Raw genomic sequence first — 21,707 nt, forward strand, 5'->3', positions numbered from 1 at the left:
GTGGTTGCAATGTAAGTTATGAGAGAAGAATAAAAGAAGTTTAAAAATTCAAAGATTGTCTAGAGGTTGGAATATGCATGCCCAGAGCCCAAGTGCAATTGGTCTTGGGCCACCTTAGTCCCTTAGTAGGCTTTTCTTGTCTATCTCTGTGTCTGCCTCAATATCCTCATGGTTGTCAGATGAAACCTTTTAGATTATATTAGCTTAGACTACCAGATTCAACCAAACTACCGGTTAAGAACGTTATTAGATAGCATCTGTCTTAGGGTTTTATTGCTGTGAAGAGACATTATGACCATGTCAACTCTTATAATGAACAACATTTAACTGGGGCTAGCTTACAGTTTCAGATGTTGAGTCCATTATCATGATGGAGGGAAGCATGATAGTACACAGGCAGACTTGGTGTTGAAGAAGAAGCTGAGAGTTCTACATGTTGATCTACAGATAGCAGGAAAGTGTGTGCCACACTGAACATAGCTTGAGCATAGGAGACCTCAAAGTTCACCCCCATAGTGACATTTCCTCCAACAAGGCCACACTTCTATTAGTGCCACTTCCTCTGGGCTAAGCATTCAAACACCGAGTCTATGGGTGCTATACCTACTTAAACCACCACAATATCTGAGGCCATTAGCAGAGTTCCCTGTTTGCTGTAACTCACCTACCCAGGGATTGAGTTTCCATCATCTTACTGATAGAGCCAAGTTGACTGACAATAACAATTAACCATCACAGAAAAGAAGCAGTTGAACAAGTTCAGGAAATCTCCCAAATGTGACACATGTAGGAGGACTTTTGAGGTTTCCTGAACAGTTCAGGCTACTGCAATTGCTCTCAGTTACCAACCAGAACTACATGGTTAGATCCGATTGCGGAAGACACAGCACACTTTAGCTTCAGAACATGGAAAAGTCTATTTGAACTTTCGCCTTCTTGGCTAGTTTTCATAGTGCTAGAAAGTACTCTTCAGGCTCCTGGGGGAGATAGATATCAGTGGTCTTGCCCAGCATTGAACCCTACATATTATTGATACCAACTTGTCTGGCAAAATGTACCCACTTGTATAATAGCATCATGGGTGTTATGGGGATAGCAGTCTGCTTTCTAGCTGGGTTTGAGGTCTACTCCACAGCAGGGAATGAATGGCAGTGCTCTCAATGCTGGGAAATTCATAGGTGCTAAAGTAGTTTATGTTTATAACCTTAGAGCTGGGCTACTCTCACCCTTGGTCAGAGATGCTTCTTGTTTTGTAGGGGGCAGCAGCCAACTGACCACTATGTTGAGACTAAGTGATTGGGAGTCTCACCTAGTAATGGAATACCTCTTGCTCTTATCATATCCCCTACCCTGGCCAATCTAAGGTTCAAGGAACTTTACAGAAGAGGAGGCTGTGGAATGCTGTCTTCTGGAAATGACATGGCCACCATGCTGATGAATGGACAGCAGCACTGGTTACCTGCATAAGACCTGCACAAGATCAAGTCAACTAAACCTCTAGCGTGGATCGGGAGGAACTCATGAAACCCTATCTCAAACACGGGAGCTATTAACAGTTGATAGCTGCTAGAGGGGGAAGAATCATGAGTCTGGGGGGTGTGACCACTGGTGGCTTTCCATGCTCCAGTGGATAGCCCCACATCATGAACATGTGGGTTATTAAGAAAATAAAAACAGGCCATGATTAAGGCACATGTTGGATGGCATTCAGATGGGCGGGGGTGGGGTGGGGGGGTGGGCAGGTAGTAGAGGGTAGACACTGTTGAAGAAGAATGGTCCCCATAGGCTCATATGTTTGAATGCTTGGTACCAGTTAGTAAAACTAATCGTGGGAAAGGTTAGAATTGCCTTGTTGGAGCAGGTGTGTCACTGGATGGGCGTTGAGGTTTCAAAAGTTTGCACCGGACCTGGTCTTTCTTTCTGCCTGCAACTTACTGATCAAATGGAAGCTCTCAGTGGCATGCCGGCTTGCCTGTCACCCTCACTTCCTGCCATGATGTTTGTGGACTAACCCTCTGAAACTGTAAGCAGTTTCAGCTAAATGCTTTCTCTTATAAGAGTTGTCTTGGTCGTGATGTCTTTTCACAGCCATTGAACAATGACTAAGGCAAGCATGGTCATATTTTATTGTATGCATGCATGAAATTATCAGAGAATAAATTTAAAGATGACACTTGGAATTGGGAGATCTTTGGAAACAATAGATGCAGGCAGAAGCTATCCGTGAGCTTCCCTGACACATCAGGTGGAACCTTCAAAAGGAACAGAACAACTGTAGTGGATCCTCCTACCAGAAATCTCATCTGCTGGTGAAAATTAATTTGGGTCACAGAAGGCCCACTTCATGTTGTGGTTATATCCCCAATCACAGAGTTGTTTTTTGTTGCTACTTCTTAATGCTAATTTTGCTACTGTTATGAATCATAATGTGAATATATGATATGCAGGAGATCTGACATGGGACCCCCCCCCCAAAGGGTCCTTCAACACTCCCCAGGGGGTCTCTACCCACAGGTTAGAACCTGTGTTAGAGGTTGATCCCATATGTGCATAACCACTCATTCTTCCAAAGGATATTGAGGAAGAATTTGTATGACCTGAGTGACCTTTCACCTGTCTAACAAGACACCTTTTATGGGCTGGAGAGATGGCTTAGTGGTTAAGAGCACTGACTGCTCTTATGGAGGTCATGAGTTCAAATTCCAGCAACCACATGGTAGCCCACAAACATCTGCAATGAAATCTGATGTCCTCTTATGGGGTCCGAAGACAGCTACAGTGTACTTGCATATAATAAATAAGTAAAAACCTGTTGGGCCAGAGTGTGCAGGGCTGGAGTGAGAGGGAGAAGGGAAGGGGGAAAAAAAAGACACCTTTTATTCTCCTAATGCTCCACAATGTTCCTTTTTTTTTTTTTTTTTTGTCCTTATTAATTTCTGCTGCTGCCACCACCCATAGCCCCAGAACTCTAATTCTTTCAGTAATTCAGGATGGTATGTAAGCTTTAATGATTCTACTGTAAGTTTGTCTTGTGGGCTGCCTGTGCATACACACATGAATGTGTTTTCCTATTAATCCATACTACGTTAACCGGAGAACTTTGGAGAGTGCACTGTATCTTAAAGTTAATGTTTCCCACAGTTGATACTATGTCACCACATTACAAGTGCTCAGGGGCCATACATTGTTGATAGTTATGATAGGCAACTTTCAAACCGAATGGACGATGTCTTGTGAGGCTATTGGATTAGGCCAGTATCGGTTTATCTCACTGCTATTCTTTTCTTTTCTTCTCTTCAGGTTCTGGTGTTCAAAACGATGGCCTTGAATTCCCAAAGCCTTAATTTAGGTTCTACATCATTACCTCTGTAGCAGACAGTTCTGTCCTAAGGCTAATGGAAACCACGAAGAGCATGTAGAGGTGGACTGACTTCAAAAGAGTATTTAATTATTCCCCACCCCCGTTTGAATTAGGAAGGAAGGAAGGGAAAGGGAGGACAGGGGAAAAGACACACTATTTATTTATTTATTTGCCTGTTTTTGGCTTAGATCATGGAGACACTGCACTGTAATTGCTCATTAACAAAGAGGAAAGAAAGGACGTGACAGAGACTCCCTAGACACCTCAACGGGGATCTGTGTCAGCCTGCTAATGACTACGTGTCCTGGCCTCCCCAAGGTAGAAGTTTGTGTTTGGCTGTGTTTTGGAAATAAAACCTTTGTCTTTTTTTTTTGAGGGATTGTTTTTCTTTTTTTTCTAAAAACCCGGCTCACTATGTAGCTTGGAACTACTTTTGCAATTAAGGCCTCCCATGTGCTGGGGTTATAGGCATGAACCACCCACCGTGCTGGGCTGAAGGATTTAAGACATACAGTGGGGTGCTGGAGAGATGACTCAATGGTTAAGAGTGCTCCCTGCTCTTCAGAGGGCCCAAGTTAGGTTCCCAGCACCCAAGCCAGGTAGCTCACGGCTTCGATGGGGAAATGGCAGTCTGTCTTCTGATCCCAATTTACATCAATTTACAGCAAGTGGTGAAGTACTTTCCTCTGCATTACTTATGCTTGCCACAGGAAACATTCTTTGTTTTGCTAGCAGCCCTCAGTCTGGTTAAGAAAATATATTTCCCTATGTGTACACACACACACACACACACACACACACACACACACACACACACAGTGTGTTCAATGGCAATTAATAAAAATAATCAGCCATAGATTTGAAGGAGGCAGGGTGGGGTAATAAGAGGAGTGGAGGGATAAAAGGGAAGGAAAATGCATCAATTAAAATTATATCAAAAATAAAAATAAAATAAAATGAAAAGAAAAAAATATATTCTCTTTATTAGTGTACCCTTGATATTACTTCTAGGTAAACAACAACAACAAAAAAAATCTGGTATTCTTATGCCGAAGAACAGTTTACCTGTTTTCTGGTTTTATTTTGAAAGTCTCAAATGCAAGCGCTGAGCAGTAGGCACAGGTGGCCTCATGACTGTAATTGTCCCTGCAGTACTGAAAAGCCTTCAATAGTTTCTCATCATATCCTAGTCCAAGAAAAAACTTAAGTGACCCTTTTAACCTCAAAACTGACCACAGTCTTCTCCTCCATCCGACTTCAGCCTTTCCCACTTCCGGCTCACTTTTCAAGATCCTGCCTTTTATTTGTATCAGGAACATTCTGCCAGCTATCCTGTGAGCCTGAAATGTTCTGGTCTGTATTGTGTTTCACATGGCTAATTCTTGTTACTATTTATTCACTTTCTTAATCACCTAAAAAAAAAAAAATGTCCTTAAAGAAGCCACGCTTGAGCCTGTAATTGCTCCTGTCTGCATGGCTGTAATGCAGATTCTCTATTGTGCTTCATAAAGCCTGATGTCTAAATGTTTGGGGGGGGGGGGTCAAAAGTTCTCATTTAGGCAGGTTTAATTTGAAAAAGCAGCATAGAGAAGAGATATCAACACAACAGTAAATAAAGCACCACGGTACTGGTGTAGTCATAGACAAACAGGCCCACTGAAACAGAGGTCATAACTCAATTATGTATAAATGGGAATGTAGTGTATGGTAATCATATCCCACACTATGGAAATGATAGGCTTCTGAGGGGCAGGGTGGAGAAAAACTAACTCAGCAGCTAGAGATGAAAGGGAAGCATATTGCACTGAAACCACTACTGAAAGTGATAAGACTGAGAGTGATAAGACTATATTCATCAACTAGGAGAGAGAGGTGAAAGAACAAGAAGTTTAAGCACACCGGGGAGAATGCTCCTGGGGTAGGGCAATGGAAAGACAGCGCAATGCAAGACAAAAAAGCACAAAGAGATACAAGTCTGTAGAAAATGTATCATTATCACGGCCAGCTGAAACAGTTTCTCTTTTTTTATGCTTCTTTCCTACTCAAAGTGGAGCAAATAGCCTTTCACAGTTTTTTTTTTTTTTTTTATTGTTTCAGCTATTATGCTAAGACAAGAATCATAAAAGGGAATTAATTTAAGCCAGCCTATCTGGAGATGAGAAGGATTAGAAAACTAAAAGAAAAAAATTTAACTTCTACATTTAGAAACCAAAAGACTAGTGAAGCCATTGTCTAGGCTGTCAGTGAGGAAATGGAATGTGAGCAACGGGGATGTTATTCTGTACAAAAGGAGAAACATTAATGGCAACAGGGTCTGGAAAGACCAATGTATGTTGGAAAATGTGAAGTAACAGCATGCCAAATACTTAAACGTTTGTGCTGGTGGTAGTTAGCCTTCATTTATGAGATTTTTTTTTTTTTCTTGGTGACTTTACTGTTTAAAATGTCCCTGCTCTTCAAATGCAACAGTGAAGTGCTTTCTATGGTCCCAACATATAAGAAGCCCATGACGTATTTTACAGAGAAAGATACGTGAATATATGGCTTCATTCAAACATGTTACAGTGCCAGTGAACACGAGTTTAATTTTGATTCCTCAACAATATTGGGTATGATGCCTTTAAATAGAAACACATGAATCTCAGTAGTATCCTATTTATACATTCTATATGCAACCTAAAGTTTACCATTTTAATAACTCTATGCGTACAACTTTATGGCATTAGATGTGTAGTCAAACTCTTCAGCCACCAACACCATCCATCTCAGAACTCTAACATTCCAAACTGAAACTCTGTATTACTGAGACATAATTCCCAAGATTCCTTCCTCTCTTTGCCTCCAGTTCTCCCTTTGACTCCTGGCAACCACCATTCTGCATTCTGTGACTCCTGGGACTCTTAGCAACTTCTATAAGTGGAATTCTAAATATTTGTCTTTTCATATCTGCCGTATTCAGTTAGCTAAATCAATTCAATCAATACCCTGATTATTCATCAGCTTGAATCTAATTAACACCTGACTCATTGTATTTTAGAGCAATGTCTAGCTTTGTATTTTATAATCTTTTTAGTTAATGCTTATGGGACACTCCCCTCCAGCATATTGTAAAATGTTTCATCAAGAATTTTTGGTTCACCGACCGTGCCTATAGACGTGTGAACTACTTTTCATTCCACGTGTAGTCCATTGCCTACTAGTCGTCTCCTAATAATATACAATAGAATCAAGCTTGCTGGACCACCCACGATATATATAGGATGCTGGTTTGAATGCTCTGCTTCGGTACATTGTAATTTCTTGGAGAAAAGTTGAATCTTTTCTAAATGAACAGAACTTAAAATGTAACAAAAGTGTTGTTGGTTTTTATTTTATTTTTTTTTTAATTTTTATTTATTTATTTTTTAGCTAGGTTGGAAATCATTAAGGTTACCCGCTCTGGTTTCTGGGGCTCCATAAACGGATAAATAGGTCATTAGACCTTTGCCAAAAAGTCATGTATTCTGGACCAAGGACAGTAATCCTCTGGAGGTCTCAGTGGGTTAGATTAGACCAGTGTGGGCTAGATTAGACCAGCCTGTGTCTATCCACCGAGTGGTGCTGAGACAAGTAAGGCAGGTTCACAGTGCAGGACACCTGCAAAAACTGCTGGCCGTCTTCTCAAGCTCTTCCATCTTGCAGGTTCCCTCATGCTGACAAGCACAATCCTCTTAGAGCACAAGGTCTGGGAGTCAGCCGCCATTCCATCCTTGTGAAATAAGACGGCACTTGGTGGTTATTCACTACGAAGGCCGATGGATAAAAAGGGAGTAAGGCCTCATCCTTTGCAAGTACAAAACACACTACCGGATTTGCCGGGCGTACACTCGGTCGGACTTGCGTTTCTTCCCAGCATGCTCTGGGACGCACCGCGAGACTTCAATTAATTGTCGCGAGATTTATCGGCAGCCATCTTCTTGGGGGTGCTGGAAGCCGGGAAGACCCCCGAACCGTTCCCATTGAGCTGCCCTTCGTTTTCGCTTTCTTCACTTCTGCTCTGCCGCGTTGCCAACAAGCACCTAATCCCAAAGCTGAGAGAAAAACCCGGGTCTGAGCGCGTTCGGCACTCCTTCGGGAAGATTCACCGGGGAGCGGGGCAGGGGGGAGGGCCCGGCAAACGGTTGCTGCCTCAGCCTGGGCCCGGGTCCTCCGAGGGGAAGCTCCCGGTACCCGGTGGGCGCGTGGCCTGCGGCGGCCCCGCCGAGCTGCTCGCCGACCGCGGCTCGGCTCGCGGGAACCTGCCACCGGCACCTCCCACCGCGGCCCACGCGGACGGCGCGCGGAGGAGGGGGCGGCGGCGGCGGCGGCGGCGACCTGGGCGAGCGCAGGAGTGTGACCGGCCTCGGGGCCGCGGTGGATGGTTTCTAAGATGATCATTGAAAACTTCGAGGCGCTCAAGTCCTGGCTCAGCAAGACCCTCGAGCCCATGTGAGTATCCCCGGGGAGCTGTTCCCGCAGGGATGGCGGTGGGGGAGAGGCGGGCGCACGGGGCCGTGCAGTTTGCTCGGAATGCCCGTGGTGGAGGCCGAAGCCAAGAGCAGGGGTCCCACGGCTTCTGTGTTCCCTCGTCTCCCACCATCGCCCCCAGGTTCAAGGCAGCCGACGCTGGACCTGTGCTTTATTTGAAGCGAGGAGCTGATCTTTGAACCGGCGTGTCTTGCTTTTTTCCCCCGTTACATAGACCGATAGATCCTAAACTTGGCATACACCTGTGTTGTCTGAGGCCCTCCAAATCGGAGTCTTTGCTCTTCACGCTCTAGCGCTTCCTCCTGGCCTCAGATTATTATTATTATTATTATTATTATTATTATTATTATTATTATTTTTACAGTGTTTCTTTAAACGAAGTGAATGGCTTTTTAGTAGGGATTAGGGAAGTTCGAGTTTAAACCTAAGGTTTCACTTACAGTCCCTTAAAGAAAGGCCACGTCTTGCATGTGGTGTCTGGCTCATACGCACCTCTCTTAACTGATTGAGGATGTAACAGGTGCTAAACCCAGTAAGCTCCCACCCCCTTTCTACTTACACCCTACTAATTTGAAGAAGGGGGAAAAAAACCCACCCAAATCTCTATCCATATGGAACATTTAGCAGTTTAAGGAAGAATTCAGTAGTTTGTGGGACTGTTGAAATGTTGAAAAATTTTAGTAGTATTTTATGGATTTATTTAATGCATAGATAAATTTCCTTTATTTTGCATCGTTGACTTACAATAGCAACTTAAAATGCAGCGGCAGATAATTCACTTATTTAATGCATGCATTAAGTTTTTACCGTGTGCTGTGGGAAGCTTTGGGACAGGACTTTAAAATTCTCAGGTTAATAAGCTATTGCAATAAGATAGATTTTCAGCTATATTACTGAGGACCGTTATGATAGAGGACCATGTAAACGTGGTTTGGATGAAGGCTGCTGCTTCAGGGTTGTTGGTCAGTGAAGCTGTCTGAAAAGTAATAACTAATAAAACTGAAAGAGGAGAGAAGGACCCTCTCTGTGTCTGAGGAAAAATGTGTTTTCAGAAGGGCCTGGTAGAGGGCATGATCAATGTTGTTTGTTCAAAAAAGAGAAAGAATTAGGGAAGAGAGAGGAAAGACATGGAATTAGTAGACAGGGCCATAGGGGAGCTTTTAGGTTGAGGTCAGGAATTAAGATCTTATTTAACACACACTAGAGAAATAGGTTATTTAAAGCAGGCCAGGACTAATTTGACTTCAAATAAGGGTGTTTTGTGGAGACTTACGGTGGTAAGAGTTAGATGAGAGGAAGCTCCTTTGAAGGTATTGTAGGCTGAGATTGATAGTGTATTGGCTGTGGTGGAGATGGAACCACGTGTACTTTACAAGAAGAGAACTTCCTGATAGAGCGATGTGGAAGAAAGAGAAAGAAAATCAAGTATGAAGCCTCAGTTTTAACAGCTGGATGGATGATGCAGAAGCCTGAAGGCAGTCCAGGTGGGGAAGGGAATGGCTGTTGACAAGTTGTAATGATGAAGTGTGAAGTACTAGTTATTCATCTTAAGTAAAGTTGGATGCTGGAATCTGGAACTTGGGCTAGGACTAGAGAGATAGAACGTCATGGTTAATAGGATTTGAAGCCAAGAAATTCTGGGAGATTACCTCGGAACAATGTGTAGATAAGGAGTAGACAGGATTGAGGTAGGAGGTATGGCAAAAGCAGGGGCTTATTAAGCTGATGGGATTCTACAGACCGATGCATGCAATAAGTTCAAACCTCTTAGATTTGGCAAAGTGACCAGCCATTGGTCTTAAAAAGTAGTTGACTAGAGTGGAGTAGAGAGTTTTCAGAGATCTGGAGGGTATAGCCTAGTGGTGGTGGCATATGCAGCATTCAAGGCCCAGAAGAAATCTTCAGTACCTTCCACTTCTAAATAAACAAAAAAGACATTTTCTTTCCTTGGATCAGGAAGTCAGTGGTAACATATGTAACAGGTGAGAGGGAGAACCCCCAGGGCCTAATGACTAGCTTTGAGTTGGCTACAACAACTCATCTACAAGTTACATAATATCGAAAAGTCACAACTCAGTGCTTGTGTTTCAATCTGTAAAGTGGGGAAAAGAATGTAGTATATATTCATTATCCTAGTGTGTAATTAACATGCTTCAAATCAACTGTACTGTCATTTCATGTTCTTTTCAATAACCCAAAACATATATACTTAGTGTATATGCTTTTAGTTTTTCTTTAATTCAAACAAAGCACATTTATTGTAGTAACTACTCAGATGTCTGCTACTTTCCATGATTACAATAAACAGTTACTGCTAGTAGAATCTACACAGTGGTCCTTTCTAATGTACATTGTTGTAAAATTTAGCTCCTATTCTTGTTCTTTTAATTTGTATGTATTCTTTATTCTTCTTCTAGGTGATGACTTACAAAAGCTAATTATTTACCATCTTTGGTTTCTAATTTTTTATTACATGAAGTTTTTTTTGCATAGTTTTGACATGTAATTAATAAAATACATACTGTGTGAGAAAGGGCTATAAGAAGGAACTTTGTAGATTTTAGCAATTCATAATGGTGAAATATTACATGATTTTATTTTTATTTACTTTTGACTAATCTGAAGTTTGTATTAGCAAACTTTGAGTACTTAATTTATGCTGTGCTAATCAATGTGGGAAATAGTATTTGGCAAGGGATGAAATAACTTATTTGTTAGGGAACACAGATGCTGAACAAGTAATTGTAATGCTGTGTGTGTTAAAGCTTTGGAAATACATTATTTGAAGTTAAGAAAGGCTGCTTTGAAATGGCAGCAGTAGATCTCAGATTGGAAGGATGAAGAACAGCTTTCTAGTTTTGGAGAATATATTTTATGAATGTCCTAGAAATGAGATGGGGGAGCATTGGAGAAACTAAAAGAAATTAAAAGAGCAGAGGAAGACTAGCAATGGTTAGGGATGCCAGAGGTGCCAGAGATCACACAGGACTTTGTTGAGTCAAGTTAATCATTTTTCGTGTTGTTGAAGCTTTTTTTGTAGAAGCCAGCAAAGGGTTTAAGGTAGCTGAGTTTTGAGAGTGATGGAGAGTGAGGTAGGATGGGAAAGACTGGTTATATTTTTAGCCCTAAGAACAAATATATGCATCTGTTTATTTAATTATAAGTTCTGTAGTTGTAGCAGGATTTTGTTCTTTTTGACACAAACCATTAAACATTTAGGTATTGAAATTTTCTCTCAATACTTAGAATTGATATCACCTGTTTGCTTAGTCAGTCTTTTACTCTTCATGCTTTTTTTTTTTGTAATGTGAAATCCTAACTTAAAAAACCCAGTATTTTTGTCATGGTGATTCAATCTTAAATTTTGTTTGTTAGCATATAAAGTAATGGGTTTTATTATGGCCTTTCCATGTATTTATGTCATTATACTTTGGTTTTTGTTTTTATTTGCCCCTCTCACTGATGGCCTTGACCTCACTCTTCCCATATTGCTGTCTCCTTTGCTTCTCTCAATAGTCTTCCCTTCGGTGTTCATGTCATGTGTTTCATTTCTCTCTCCGTTCATCATTTCTCCTCCATAAGATCTCTCACATGGTCAGTTGGTTTCTCTCATATGCACAGAACACATTTGCACTTAGGTTCTGCCAACAAGAGAAAACAAATACTTTCTTATTCTGAGTCTGGTCTAGTTCACTAAATACAGTAATCTCCAGTTCCATCTGTTTTTGTGTACATGTCATGATTTTATACTTTATGACTGAAAAGATTCCTCTCTGTAAATGCAGCACATTTTCTTTATTCATCGATCTGCTGGATATATAGCTGATTCTGTTTCTTAGCGGTTTTTAATAGTGAAGCAGTAAATGTACATGTGCAAATGTTTCTGTATTATGTTGAGTTAAAGTCCTTTTGGTGTGTGTACCTAAAGGTGGTATAGCTGGGGCATAGCCATTAGGCTTTTGAGGAACTTCACACTGATATTCATACGGGCTGCACCAGTTTATCTTTGCGCCACCACTGTAGAAGACTTATGACCTTACATCCCCACCAGCTGTGTTGTCATTTGCTTTCTCGATCCTTTCCATTCTACTTGGGGTGAGCCAACCCTGGAAGCCAATAGTCCATATCAAGTACTTTTCTTACTGCTGTATATGTTATATTTTGAGACAAAGTCTCTCATTGGACCTGGAGTTCCTTGATTTGACTAAGGTGGCCAGCCAGTGAGCTCTAGGATCTACCTGTCCAATCCCATCCCCCAAGCTCTAACTTAGGTCTTCATACTTTTGAGGCAGGCATTTTACTATTCTCTCCAGCCTCCTGAAAGAATTTAATTTGCATTAATTTAATTTCTCTGATGGTTAAGGTTATTTATTGGTCATTTGTATTTCTTTTTTTTTCTTTTTTTTGAGAACCATCTGTTTATTTATTGACTGTTTTGAGGGGGGTTGATTTGTTTTTTTTTTTTTTTTGCAGTCCTTTATAGAGTTTAGTTATTAATCCCTGTCTGAAGAACAGTTGGCAAATTATTTTCCTATTCTCTAGGTCTTCTCTTCACTCTGTTTTTTTTTTTTTTTTTCCCTGTGCCTCTTAATATTAGGTATATTCATTTATCAATTCTTGGGGTTATTTCTGGTGCTGTTTGAATCTTTCTCAGGAGTTTTAACCTGTGCATAAATCTTAAAGTGTTTTACCTGCTTTTCTAAGGTTTCATTATTTTTTAATAGAATTTTTTTTTTTTTTTACTATTTAATTTTTTGTGGGTTTATTACCACATGTGGTAATTTAATAAAATCAGTTTCTTTGATGTGAAGGAATTCCTCAAATTCTCAGGAATTAAAATTGACAGACTAATGCTGAGACTTTGGAGTTTAATTATAAAGATGGGAATGCTTTAGTTTTTGTTTCTGCTGCTATGTATTGCTGTGAAGGTAGGTTATATAGAGGAATGAAAGTCAACTTCTTTTTCTCATAGGCCAGTATTCAAATTTCAGTTCTGCCATTCAGTTAGCTTAGTGATCTAGGCAAGTGAACCTTCCTTTGTTTAGTAGTAACAATTAGGAAGAATTATTGTCTCCTTGTATAGTTAGACGAGAATTAGATATTCAGCAGTCTATAGTTGTCCCTCCTTCCTTAAATACTGCTTGATCAATAGCCTACTTGACTACTTCTGCTACCACTAACATTTGCATGCATCGCTGGCGTTTTCAATTCCTTTTTATTTGATGAGTGTTATCTCTATTTTGCTGGGGATGATGACAGTGAGGCACTGAAGTGTGAAGTTACGATACTATCTCACAGTTAATTAAATCCAAGCCTTATTTATTATACTAGAACACTAGTACTCAACTTGTGGGTTGAGACATTTCACAGGGGTTGCCTAAGACCATTGGAAAGCACAGATATTTACAATTCATAATAGTAGGAACATTAAAGTTAAGAAGTACCAATGAAAATAATTTTATGGTTGGGGGGTCACCACAACATGAATAACTGAATTAAAGGGTCGTACCATTAGGAAGGTTAAGGACCACTGTTCCAGAGTCATGCATGTTCTTAATATGCTGCTGCCTGATAGTGAGAATAGTATATTGTTCATTATGGTATACATTTCTTTTTAAACTATTAGATTTTCATTTGTAGTAACCTTTTTGAAAAGGAACAAGATTTTAAAGGAATTATATACTCAGTTTGAAGGATACTCTTTTGGAGTTTTTGTAAGTACGCTTTTCTTTGCTTACATCTGCTACTAACAAGTATTTTTTTAAAAAACTTCATTAAAATTTATTTTTTTATTGTGAATTATGGAAAATGTCTGTGTGTGTTTGCATTTGTTTGCATAGTGGTCTTTTTACCCCTGAACCTTCATTTGAATTCTTTCTTGCTGTTGAGTAGCTGCTTTGGCATAGTAAGCCAGTTTGCCACCCTGAATAGAGACTAAACAGAAGTAGCAAAAAGCAAAAACTATGTTCATACTGTTCTTACATGTGCATTCTTATTCTTGCTAGTTTCCACTTACATCCTATTGCTTTTTTTGTGCATTTTAATTTATGCGAAGCTATATTTTTGTCATTTTTTACCAATATTGTTTATCTTGGCCCCCTTTCTCCAATTTTAAGAAGTAAAAATTAACTGACAGCTTATTCTATGCTGATCATTGAGACTTTATTTTATGTGAACTAAGTTCTGTTAAAGACAAAAGAGACTCTTAGGGCCATTTAGTAGCACACCTTACTGGCTATGAATATACTTTCTTCCATTATTTTATAACTTTTGATAAAGGACTCTCAAGACCATATTCTGTTGCTGCATTCTAAAATGAATATAGCCAGGAAATGATGATGACAGACTCCAAAGAAGCTTTGTGTGTATGGTGGCGCTTCCTGACTTTTATATGTGTATCTTTTATATGTATATGTGTTATGTGTTAGTACTAAAATATAGATCCAACGTGGTCTATTTCTCCCAGAAACTCGATCTGTCTAGTTGGGGTAGTGACTCTTTCCAACATAACTTTTTAATTACTCTTACATAACTCATGACACGCATCACAGGCAAAATGCATGTGTTAACCGTTACTTGTTTTAGCATCATTGTTGGATTCTCTGGCACTTGAAAGCAGGCTTTGTCTCTTAGAGTTTAACTGTGTTTGGGTTCTATGTAGCACCTAGTACAATGTGTGTGACATAGACTTCAGTATTAAATGTATTAGTTGAAATTTCTACTTTGTTGCCTGAAAGTCTAAGTAGAGTGGGAAGCTCATTTGAGTAAAACTAAAACCCACACTATGCTACCTTAATTTTCAGAGTAGCTAACATGAACAGCACTAAAGATTGATTCATTGGGTTTGTTTCTCTTATTATTTTAATACTAATTGTTTATTATTTATTTATTTATTTATTGAGGCAGGGTTTTCCTCTGTAGCCTTGGAACTCACTCTGTAGACAAAGCTGGCCTTGAGCTCAGAGATTTGCCTGTTTCTGCCACCCAAGTGCTGCCATTAAAGACCTGTGCCACCACTGTTGAGCTTATTTCACTCAATATTTTAAAACATTATTTTGTGTGTGTGCTCAGGCACTGCCACATGGTGGTTAGAGGACAGCTTGAAGGAATAGATTCTTTACCTCCGTGTGGATTCTGGACATTGAACTCAGATCAAACTGTGTGGCAAGCACTCTAGCTGCTTAGCCATCTCACTAGAACTCTATTTCAAAGCACCTTCAGAATTAGAACTTTTTTCTTTTTGTTTTGAGACAAAGTTTCGCCTTGTATCTTAGCAGGCTGGTAGAATTTTGTTTTGAAACAAAGTTTCACTTTGTAGCCTAGTGGGCCTCAGTCTTTCAAAGTGCTGGGATTTACATGTATTTGCCTCTGTGCCAGGCTGAGATTAGAAATTTAAAGTTTAAATTTAGTTAAAGTAGTTTAGTAATTTTTTTTCAAGGGTGAGCGCTGAAGAGTTCCATGTTTAGTTAAGAAAATGTTATGTGTTTCTGTGTGCAAGTCAGCTCTGTTCATGGAGCTGAACAAAAGAAATGATTGTAATTTAATTAATTTTAGTTGGTGAAAGAATTTATATTGTGCAATTAATTATTCACCCAATACGTATGTTAAATACTTTATGTTCTTGATAAATGCCTCTCAAGACCATATTTTACATATTTTATTGTTGCAATCCTATTTGAAGTTTCTATTTGAATTCTGAGTTACTAAATTTAGCAGGGTTTTTTGTTGTTATTTTTTAGACTTGCTTTAGCATTTTGGATTTTGGTGCTTTTCAAATAAAATTATTTTACCCATAAACTACAAGATAGGAATAGTATTGGGAGCAAAATAGATATATTATTACCTTGTCAGGTGTATGCGTGTTGAAAATGGCTAAGTCAAGCTTGAACAAAATTTCCCAAGTTTTTTTTTTTTCCCTTTTTTTGTTCCAGAAAGAATAAATGAGATAAAGTGGGTAATGATAAGTCTTTCTTACCAGATTTATTACCCTCTCACTACCTTCTTTCGGTGAGAAAAAAAATTTTTTTTAATATATGCCTTTGTTAGGGTTACTGTTGCTGTGATGAAACACCATGACCAAACACAAGTTAGGGAGGAAAGGGTTACTTGGCCTAAACATCGACATTGAGGGAAGAGGGAACCAAGGCAGGAACTCAAGCTGAGTGGGAACCTGGAGGCAGGGGCTGATTCCCAGGCCATGGAGGAGTGCTTATTGGCTTGATCTGCCTACTTCCTTGTAGAACACAGGACCACCAGCCAGGGGGACCCAGCCTGCAATGGTTTGGAGTCCTCTCATTAATCACTAATTAAGAAAATGCCCTACAGGCTTGCCTGCTTGCACCCAAATCTTACCTTGTGTCAAGTTTACAGTAAACAGGACAGTGTACAAGTAAGTGATCATTTCTGGACCAAGAAAAAGCTTATTTAAAATTTGAGTTTTGTTTGTAAGCAGTGGAATAAGTTTGAGATTTCTTATTGCACTTTTCTGAGATATTTTGCTTACATACAAGCAATTTTTTATAGTTTTCTCTGGTGAGGTCTTACAAAGTTTAGATTTTCCCCCCATGTCTTATAACTAGCATTTAAAGATTTCAGTTTGTAACTGTTATTAGTATTTAGAAATATAATTGGTATTTATATATTCATCTGTTTTCTGAAACATTTGACTTGGTTCAGATTGGTGAAAACTACATCTTAGTGGGAAGTCTTTTAGGTCACTATAGATGTGAACTCAAAGGAGAGAGTGGGAGGGAACTCAGGTCCTTTCCTTCTTTCTCCTTCACTTCTCAGCCATAAAGGAAGGGGGCAGCATTTTTTTTTCACTATGTGGCCTTCACTTGATTGTGGTACCCTGGAATAGGACAAAGAGCCTCTTATTCAACTCTGTGGGCCTCACCTAAATGTGCTCACCTAATTACGTCTCAAAGGCCTACCTGGTTGCACCTCATAATATGTCACAGTGAGGATTAAATTTTGACTTTCTGTAGAGATACCTAAGTCATAGGTATCTATGGTCAGTAATAATTAAGAAAAATTGGATTCTTTTCTTCAACTGGCTTAAGTTAGTCACTGTGTAGTAAGAATTGGAACTTCCTTGTTGAATGCTGCGGACTGAAAAGCAGAGTGCTTTTCTCATTTCCTGTGCACTTTCAGGATCTACGTAAATTTTCCACCTTTTAAAATGATCAAAATTCAGTTTTGCTGTGTGGGCATCCCATGCTTATATCACCATTTTGTTTTTACTATTGGGTTTTTTAATATATTGATTATACAAATAATTCTGCAATCAACATTTTCTCCAATGTTGTTTCCATGTGGGTACATATTTTATTTTTATTAGGAATTGGTTGAGTAATGTTGGTGCTGAAAACTTTATTAAGACATAGACGCTTGAAAGCTGGGCCGGGCATATTCTTGGTTCTTTAAGTGCAGCAGTTCAGGTAAAGTTGTTTTATGATGTTGCTCATTTAATCATGGCCAGTTAAGTTCTCCTATTTTCTCATATTTTTTTAAAGAAGTGACAGGTGCTACTGTATCAGTATAAATTATAGCTTGTGTTTGTGTTTTCAAAAATTTCTGCATCCTCCTGTTCCTGTACCCCCCCTGCTGTTTTCCAGTTATTTTCTTCAACAAATTGATATGAAAATTACTAAATTTTAAGTGGAATCATTTATTACAAATGGAAAAATGGGTGATTAAAAATGTAACAAGTGTAAAAATGCAGTTCAGCAGATAATTTATTTGTTGTTCTGAATGTAGTGATATATACTCTGAGGCCTGCCATCTTGATTTTTAAAGGTTGTAAGTGTGCTGCCCTTGGTGGCTCACATCTTTAAACCCAGCAGTCTGGCTCAGGAAAAAGGGCATGGCAGTACTGGGGCAGACAAGCCAGCCTGATCAGTGCAAAGTTTGGGGTCCTAGGGAATAAGAAGGGGGGGGCAGGCGAAGTGAGAGGGACAGTGCAGACAGACACTGCCTGACTCTGCTTGAGTTTAGATCTGGAATATCTCTGAAGCTCGTGTAAAGTCGTGGTTCCTAGAGAGGGAAGATGCCAACCTAGGAATAGTATACTACTTGTGAGTAAAGTAGAAATAACCTCAGACAAGGAACCTTAAAATCCCAGTTGTTTTGGAGTTTATGCTGCTGGTGTTTCTCTTCCTCTTTTTCCTCCATCACCCCCACCCTCAACTAGACTGTTTCAAGGAACGGTCAACAATTTAGTTTAGTACTAAATGGGCTAGAAAAAGTATATAGTATTTAAAACAGCAAACAGATTTTTCTTTTTACTAATGCATTGTCTTAGGGGTGAGTATATTTTTACCATAGCCTTTTTCATTCTTCAGTGATTCCTAAATTTTTTTTTTTTTTTTTTTTTTACTGTGCTTGACAAGTATATCAGATGCCTTCTAACTTGTAATTTGGATTGTAATTCCAATTTGGAAGAACATCTGTTTTCTTAGAAGAAATTAAAGATTAATATCTTTAGTCTTGAGATTTTTTTTTGAGCTGAAAATTACCTATGATTTTTAAATTAAAACATTTTGCATACAGCTGTTTTTCTGCATGTATGTCTTTGCACCATGTGTGTGCAGGGACATTGGAAGTAAGAAGAGAACTCTAGAGCTATCTGGCTGTGGCTGGTGATGTGAGTACTTTCAATTGAAACCTAGTCTTCTGGAAGAACAGCTGTGCCATTTCTCTAGCCCTAAAAACCAAACAAAACCTTTTTTTTTTTTTTTTTTTTTTTTTAAATTCAGGGTGTGTGTGGGTGGGTGTGTGTGTGGGGGTGTGTGTGTGTGTGTGTTAGAGCGCATCATGTGGGAGTAAGTTATTTCCATGTGTTTTTCAGAAGATTAATCCATATTGTTGGCTTCACTGAAAGTGTCTTTACCTGGTATACATCTGGCTAATATCAATTTATGTGAAAATAATTTCAGAATGATTTTGGAAGCTGTATTAGAAAACTTGGGTGTCAGGGTTTCTTTGTAGCTCAGGCTGGTTAGAAGGAAGATGACCTTGAATTTCTCCCTCCCTCCCTCCGTCCCTCCCTCCCTCCCTCCCTCCCACGATACTAGGCTTCTTACATACTAGGCAAGCACGCTACACACTGAGCTTTCTCTCCAGTGTTTGCCTTTTTATATTGTAGGCTACAGACCCATTCCTCTTGTATAGTTGTGCCTCTTCTTCTTGACAAAATGCTCCCTAGCCTTTTCTCTCTCCTTTTAGTTCCTGAAAACAATGGATTACCTCTTAGTTTCTTTTGTAGTTAAGTAGAAGGTATGTGAACTGGTGGCCTATGTGAATTGGGATAAAAACTAATATATTCCTAGATATGGAGCTTTGCTTTCGGCTTTGTGGTGGTTTAAAGGATTAGGAGTTGTGGCCATGTTGGAGGAAGTTCACTGCGAGTGGTCTTTGATTTTTCAAAAAGATTTGCACCATTACTATTGTATAAGTATTATGATACGCTTCGACAATAGATGCAGCGAAAACTAAAATATCGAATAAGTTGAAAAAGACAATAGAAGATAAAAAGTCCTTGAATTACAGATGGGGCAGTATTATGGTAAAAATGGACAAAAGTAAAGTACCCATTTAATATAATAACCATCAAAATTCCATTGACATTTCTTGTAGAACTAGAAAAAAAATCCCACAGTTCATATGGAAGCAAAAAAGGTACTGAAATGTCAGAGCAACTTGAAGTAGAAGGGAAAAATGGAGGTATAATAATACCTCATTTAAAATTATACCCAGAGCCACAATCAACAACAAAACCCAGTATGGTATATACAAAGATCAACCTAGGTAGCTGTGGCCATCTTGTTAAAGGTGTTAAAGCATTTGGCTTAAAAAAAAAAAAAAAAAAAGACAGCCTTTTCAATGTAGGGAAAACTGATTATCCATGTAAGTAAAACAAAGAGGTGAAATTAGAAATACTAGAGGACAATATAGGGAAATTATTTCAAGGTCTAGGCATAGGCAACAATTTTCCTGAGGACAAGCTCAGGAAAAATTGATTCCATTTCTGTGGGATTAAATATACCAAATATATAAAGAACTCAAACCACTGAATACCAAAAGAATAAATAATCTAGTCAGTAATTGGACAAGTGAATTGAACAGTTCATAAAAGAGGTATAGATTCTTCGTCCACTGAGATGTTAGCAAGCAGCTGCTTCTTGCTTTTGACAGAACTGGCTACTACTATACCTTCCCCACCATAATACACTGTGTTCTTTAAACCAGGAGCCAGATTTAACATCTGCTTTAAATTTCTTCTTTTCAGATATTTAGTCACAGGAACAAGAAAATAACCAATGTAGAAATGAGTATTGAGAAGTGGGGTAAACCTTGTGTACTGGTTTGTTGAAAGAATGCAGAGAGATTCGGAACTTTAGACTAGTGTAGCTGTTAGAGTGTTGTAAGCTGTGCTTAATGACCTTTTCTGATTGAGTTCAGAAAACCAGAATGCCAAGGGACATGGGCAGTGGGAACTAGGCTAACTGGGCTAGGGGCTGTTTGTATTATGACACTGGCAACATTCTGCTTGTATACAGAAAACTTGAGAAAAGCTGGTTTTAAAAAAATTCCTAATTGCATAGCTCTCACCCTGTCATCACAGTTTGTTTTGTAACAGATACCATTTCAGTAAACTACAGCTGGTCAAAATGAAGAGAACAACTAACTGTGGGGGTGCCCACCGTGCTCCAGTGGATATATCTATAATACAACTCCTGTACCTAAGGCTCAGGGAACACTGTGGAAGTGGGGATGTGGGTCCTGTTGGGCTGAGTTGTGGTTCCCGCATGTCTGTCACAGTTTAGGGAGGCAGAATTTGACTGAGTTCACTCTACACAGCGCTGGGCGGATGCTGGGCTGAGAAGCCACGGGGCTCCGCCTGGGTGTGCAGAGGTCTCAGCCTGAAGTCCTGTGGGGGCAGAGCTCGTGAGTGGGGATCTCCGGGGCCAAAGCGGCTGACTGGGAGACCGGTGGTCTCTGTACTTGGGCTCCCAGATGCCACTGGGAGCCTCGGAAGAACTGAGACAGAGGGCATATGGGCTGGACCCGGCCTGCAGCCAAGAGGAATGAGGGAGATTAAGCATCGGCTTGGTAGTCAAAGGCCTTCTCCAAGGTTTCCTACAGTGGTGGCCCCAAAGACGCAGGTCCATGGTTTTAAAAGGTTTATTGTCATAGCGGAAAGTAGATGTGGTTGTACACCCACCTCCCCACCCCAGGGTAGGCCTTTGGTTAAATATCCTTTGTAAGGAGGAGGGTCTGGGAAGGAATGCTTAATTGGCTACGCTCTCTGGCCTTTAGGTATCTCATTAATTTGGAGATCTCTTGAGGCTCTGAGGCCTGTAGTCATGCCCTCTACCTGTGCTAGGTGACACCTCTCTTTGGGAGGGGCTATGTTGCCCTACGAGACTGAAAGGTGTGTGACTGAAAGGTCTTCAGCCGAGTCTGGAGGTGTGGCAAAATGTATGCTGTTCCTTGCAGGGTGGGTCTCTGGCCATCTCTAGCCAGTGCTCCACCAGAAACCAAATTATCCTTTCATGGATGGACCCAGAAAACTACTTTGAGATTGTGTCTCCTAGAAATGACAATGAAGCCTCAACCATGGTACCTCAATAATATGATTGTCTAAACAAGGCCTGAACTAGGAACAACACGAGTAGACATGCTAAAGTGGAAGGGGGAAATTCCATGGGATCCACCCCTAGACAGAGAATAATAGGCAACTAAGGAATGCTGAGAGCAGGAGAAGTAGTCTTGGGGAGGGGGGAGGATTTCTTAATTGGTTATTCAGTATCAGGTGGTCAGAGCTGAAGTCATATAC

The 21,707-nt window shown here is 39.9% G+C and overlaps 1 protein-coding gene across 11 annotated transcripts in view; it reads left to right on the forward strand.

Moving 5' to 3' along the window:
* Positions 1-7,689: 7,689 nt before the first annotated feature.
* The window catches only part of Rbm26 (RNA binding motif protein 26), a 71,855-nt gene continuing 57,837 nt past the window's right edge, over positions 7,690-21,707 (forward strand). For all 11 annotated transcript variants that reach the window (XM_076930591.1, XM_076930592.1, XM_034497120.2 and 8 more), the window contains exon 1: positions 7,690-7,828. In XM_076930591.1, the coding sequence (XP_076786706.1) occupies positions 7,758-7,828 (71 nt within the window). In that variant the 5' untranslated portion in view covers positions 7,690-7,757. The remainder of the gene's footprint in view (positions 7,829-21,707) is intronic.

Source organism: Arvicanthis niloticus, chromosome 3 (assembly GCF_011762505.2).
Source record: "Arvicanthis niloticus isolate mArvNil1 chromosome 3, mArvNil1.pat.X, whole genome shotgun sequence".
Classification (NCBI taxonomy): Eukaryota; Metazoa; Chordata; class Mammalia; order Rodentia; family Muridae; genus Arvicanthis; species Arvicanthis niloticus.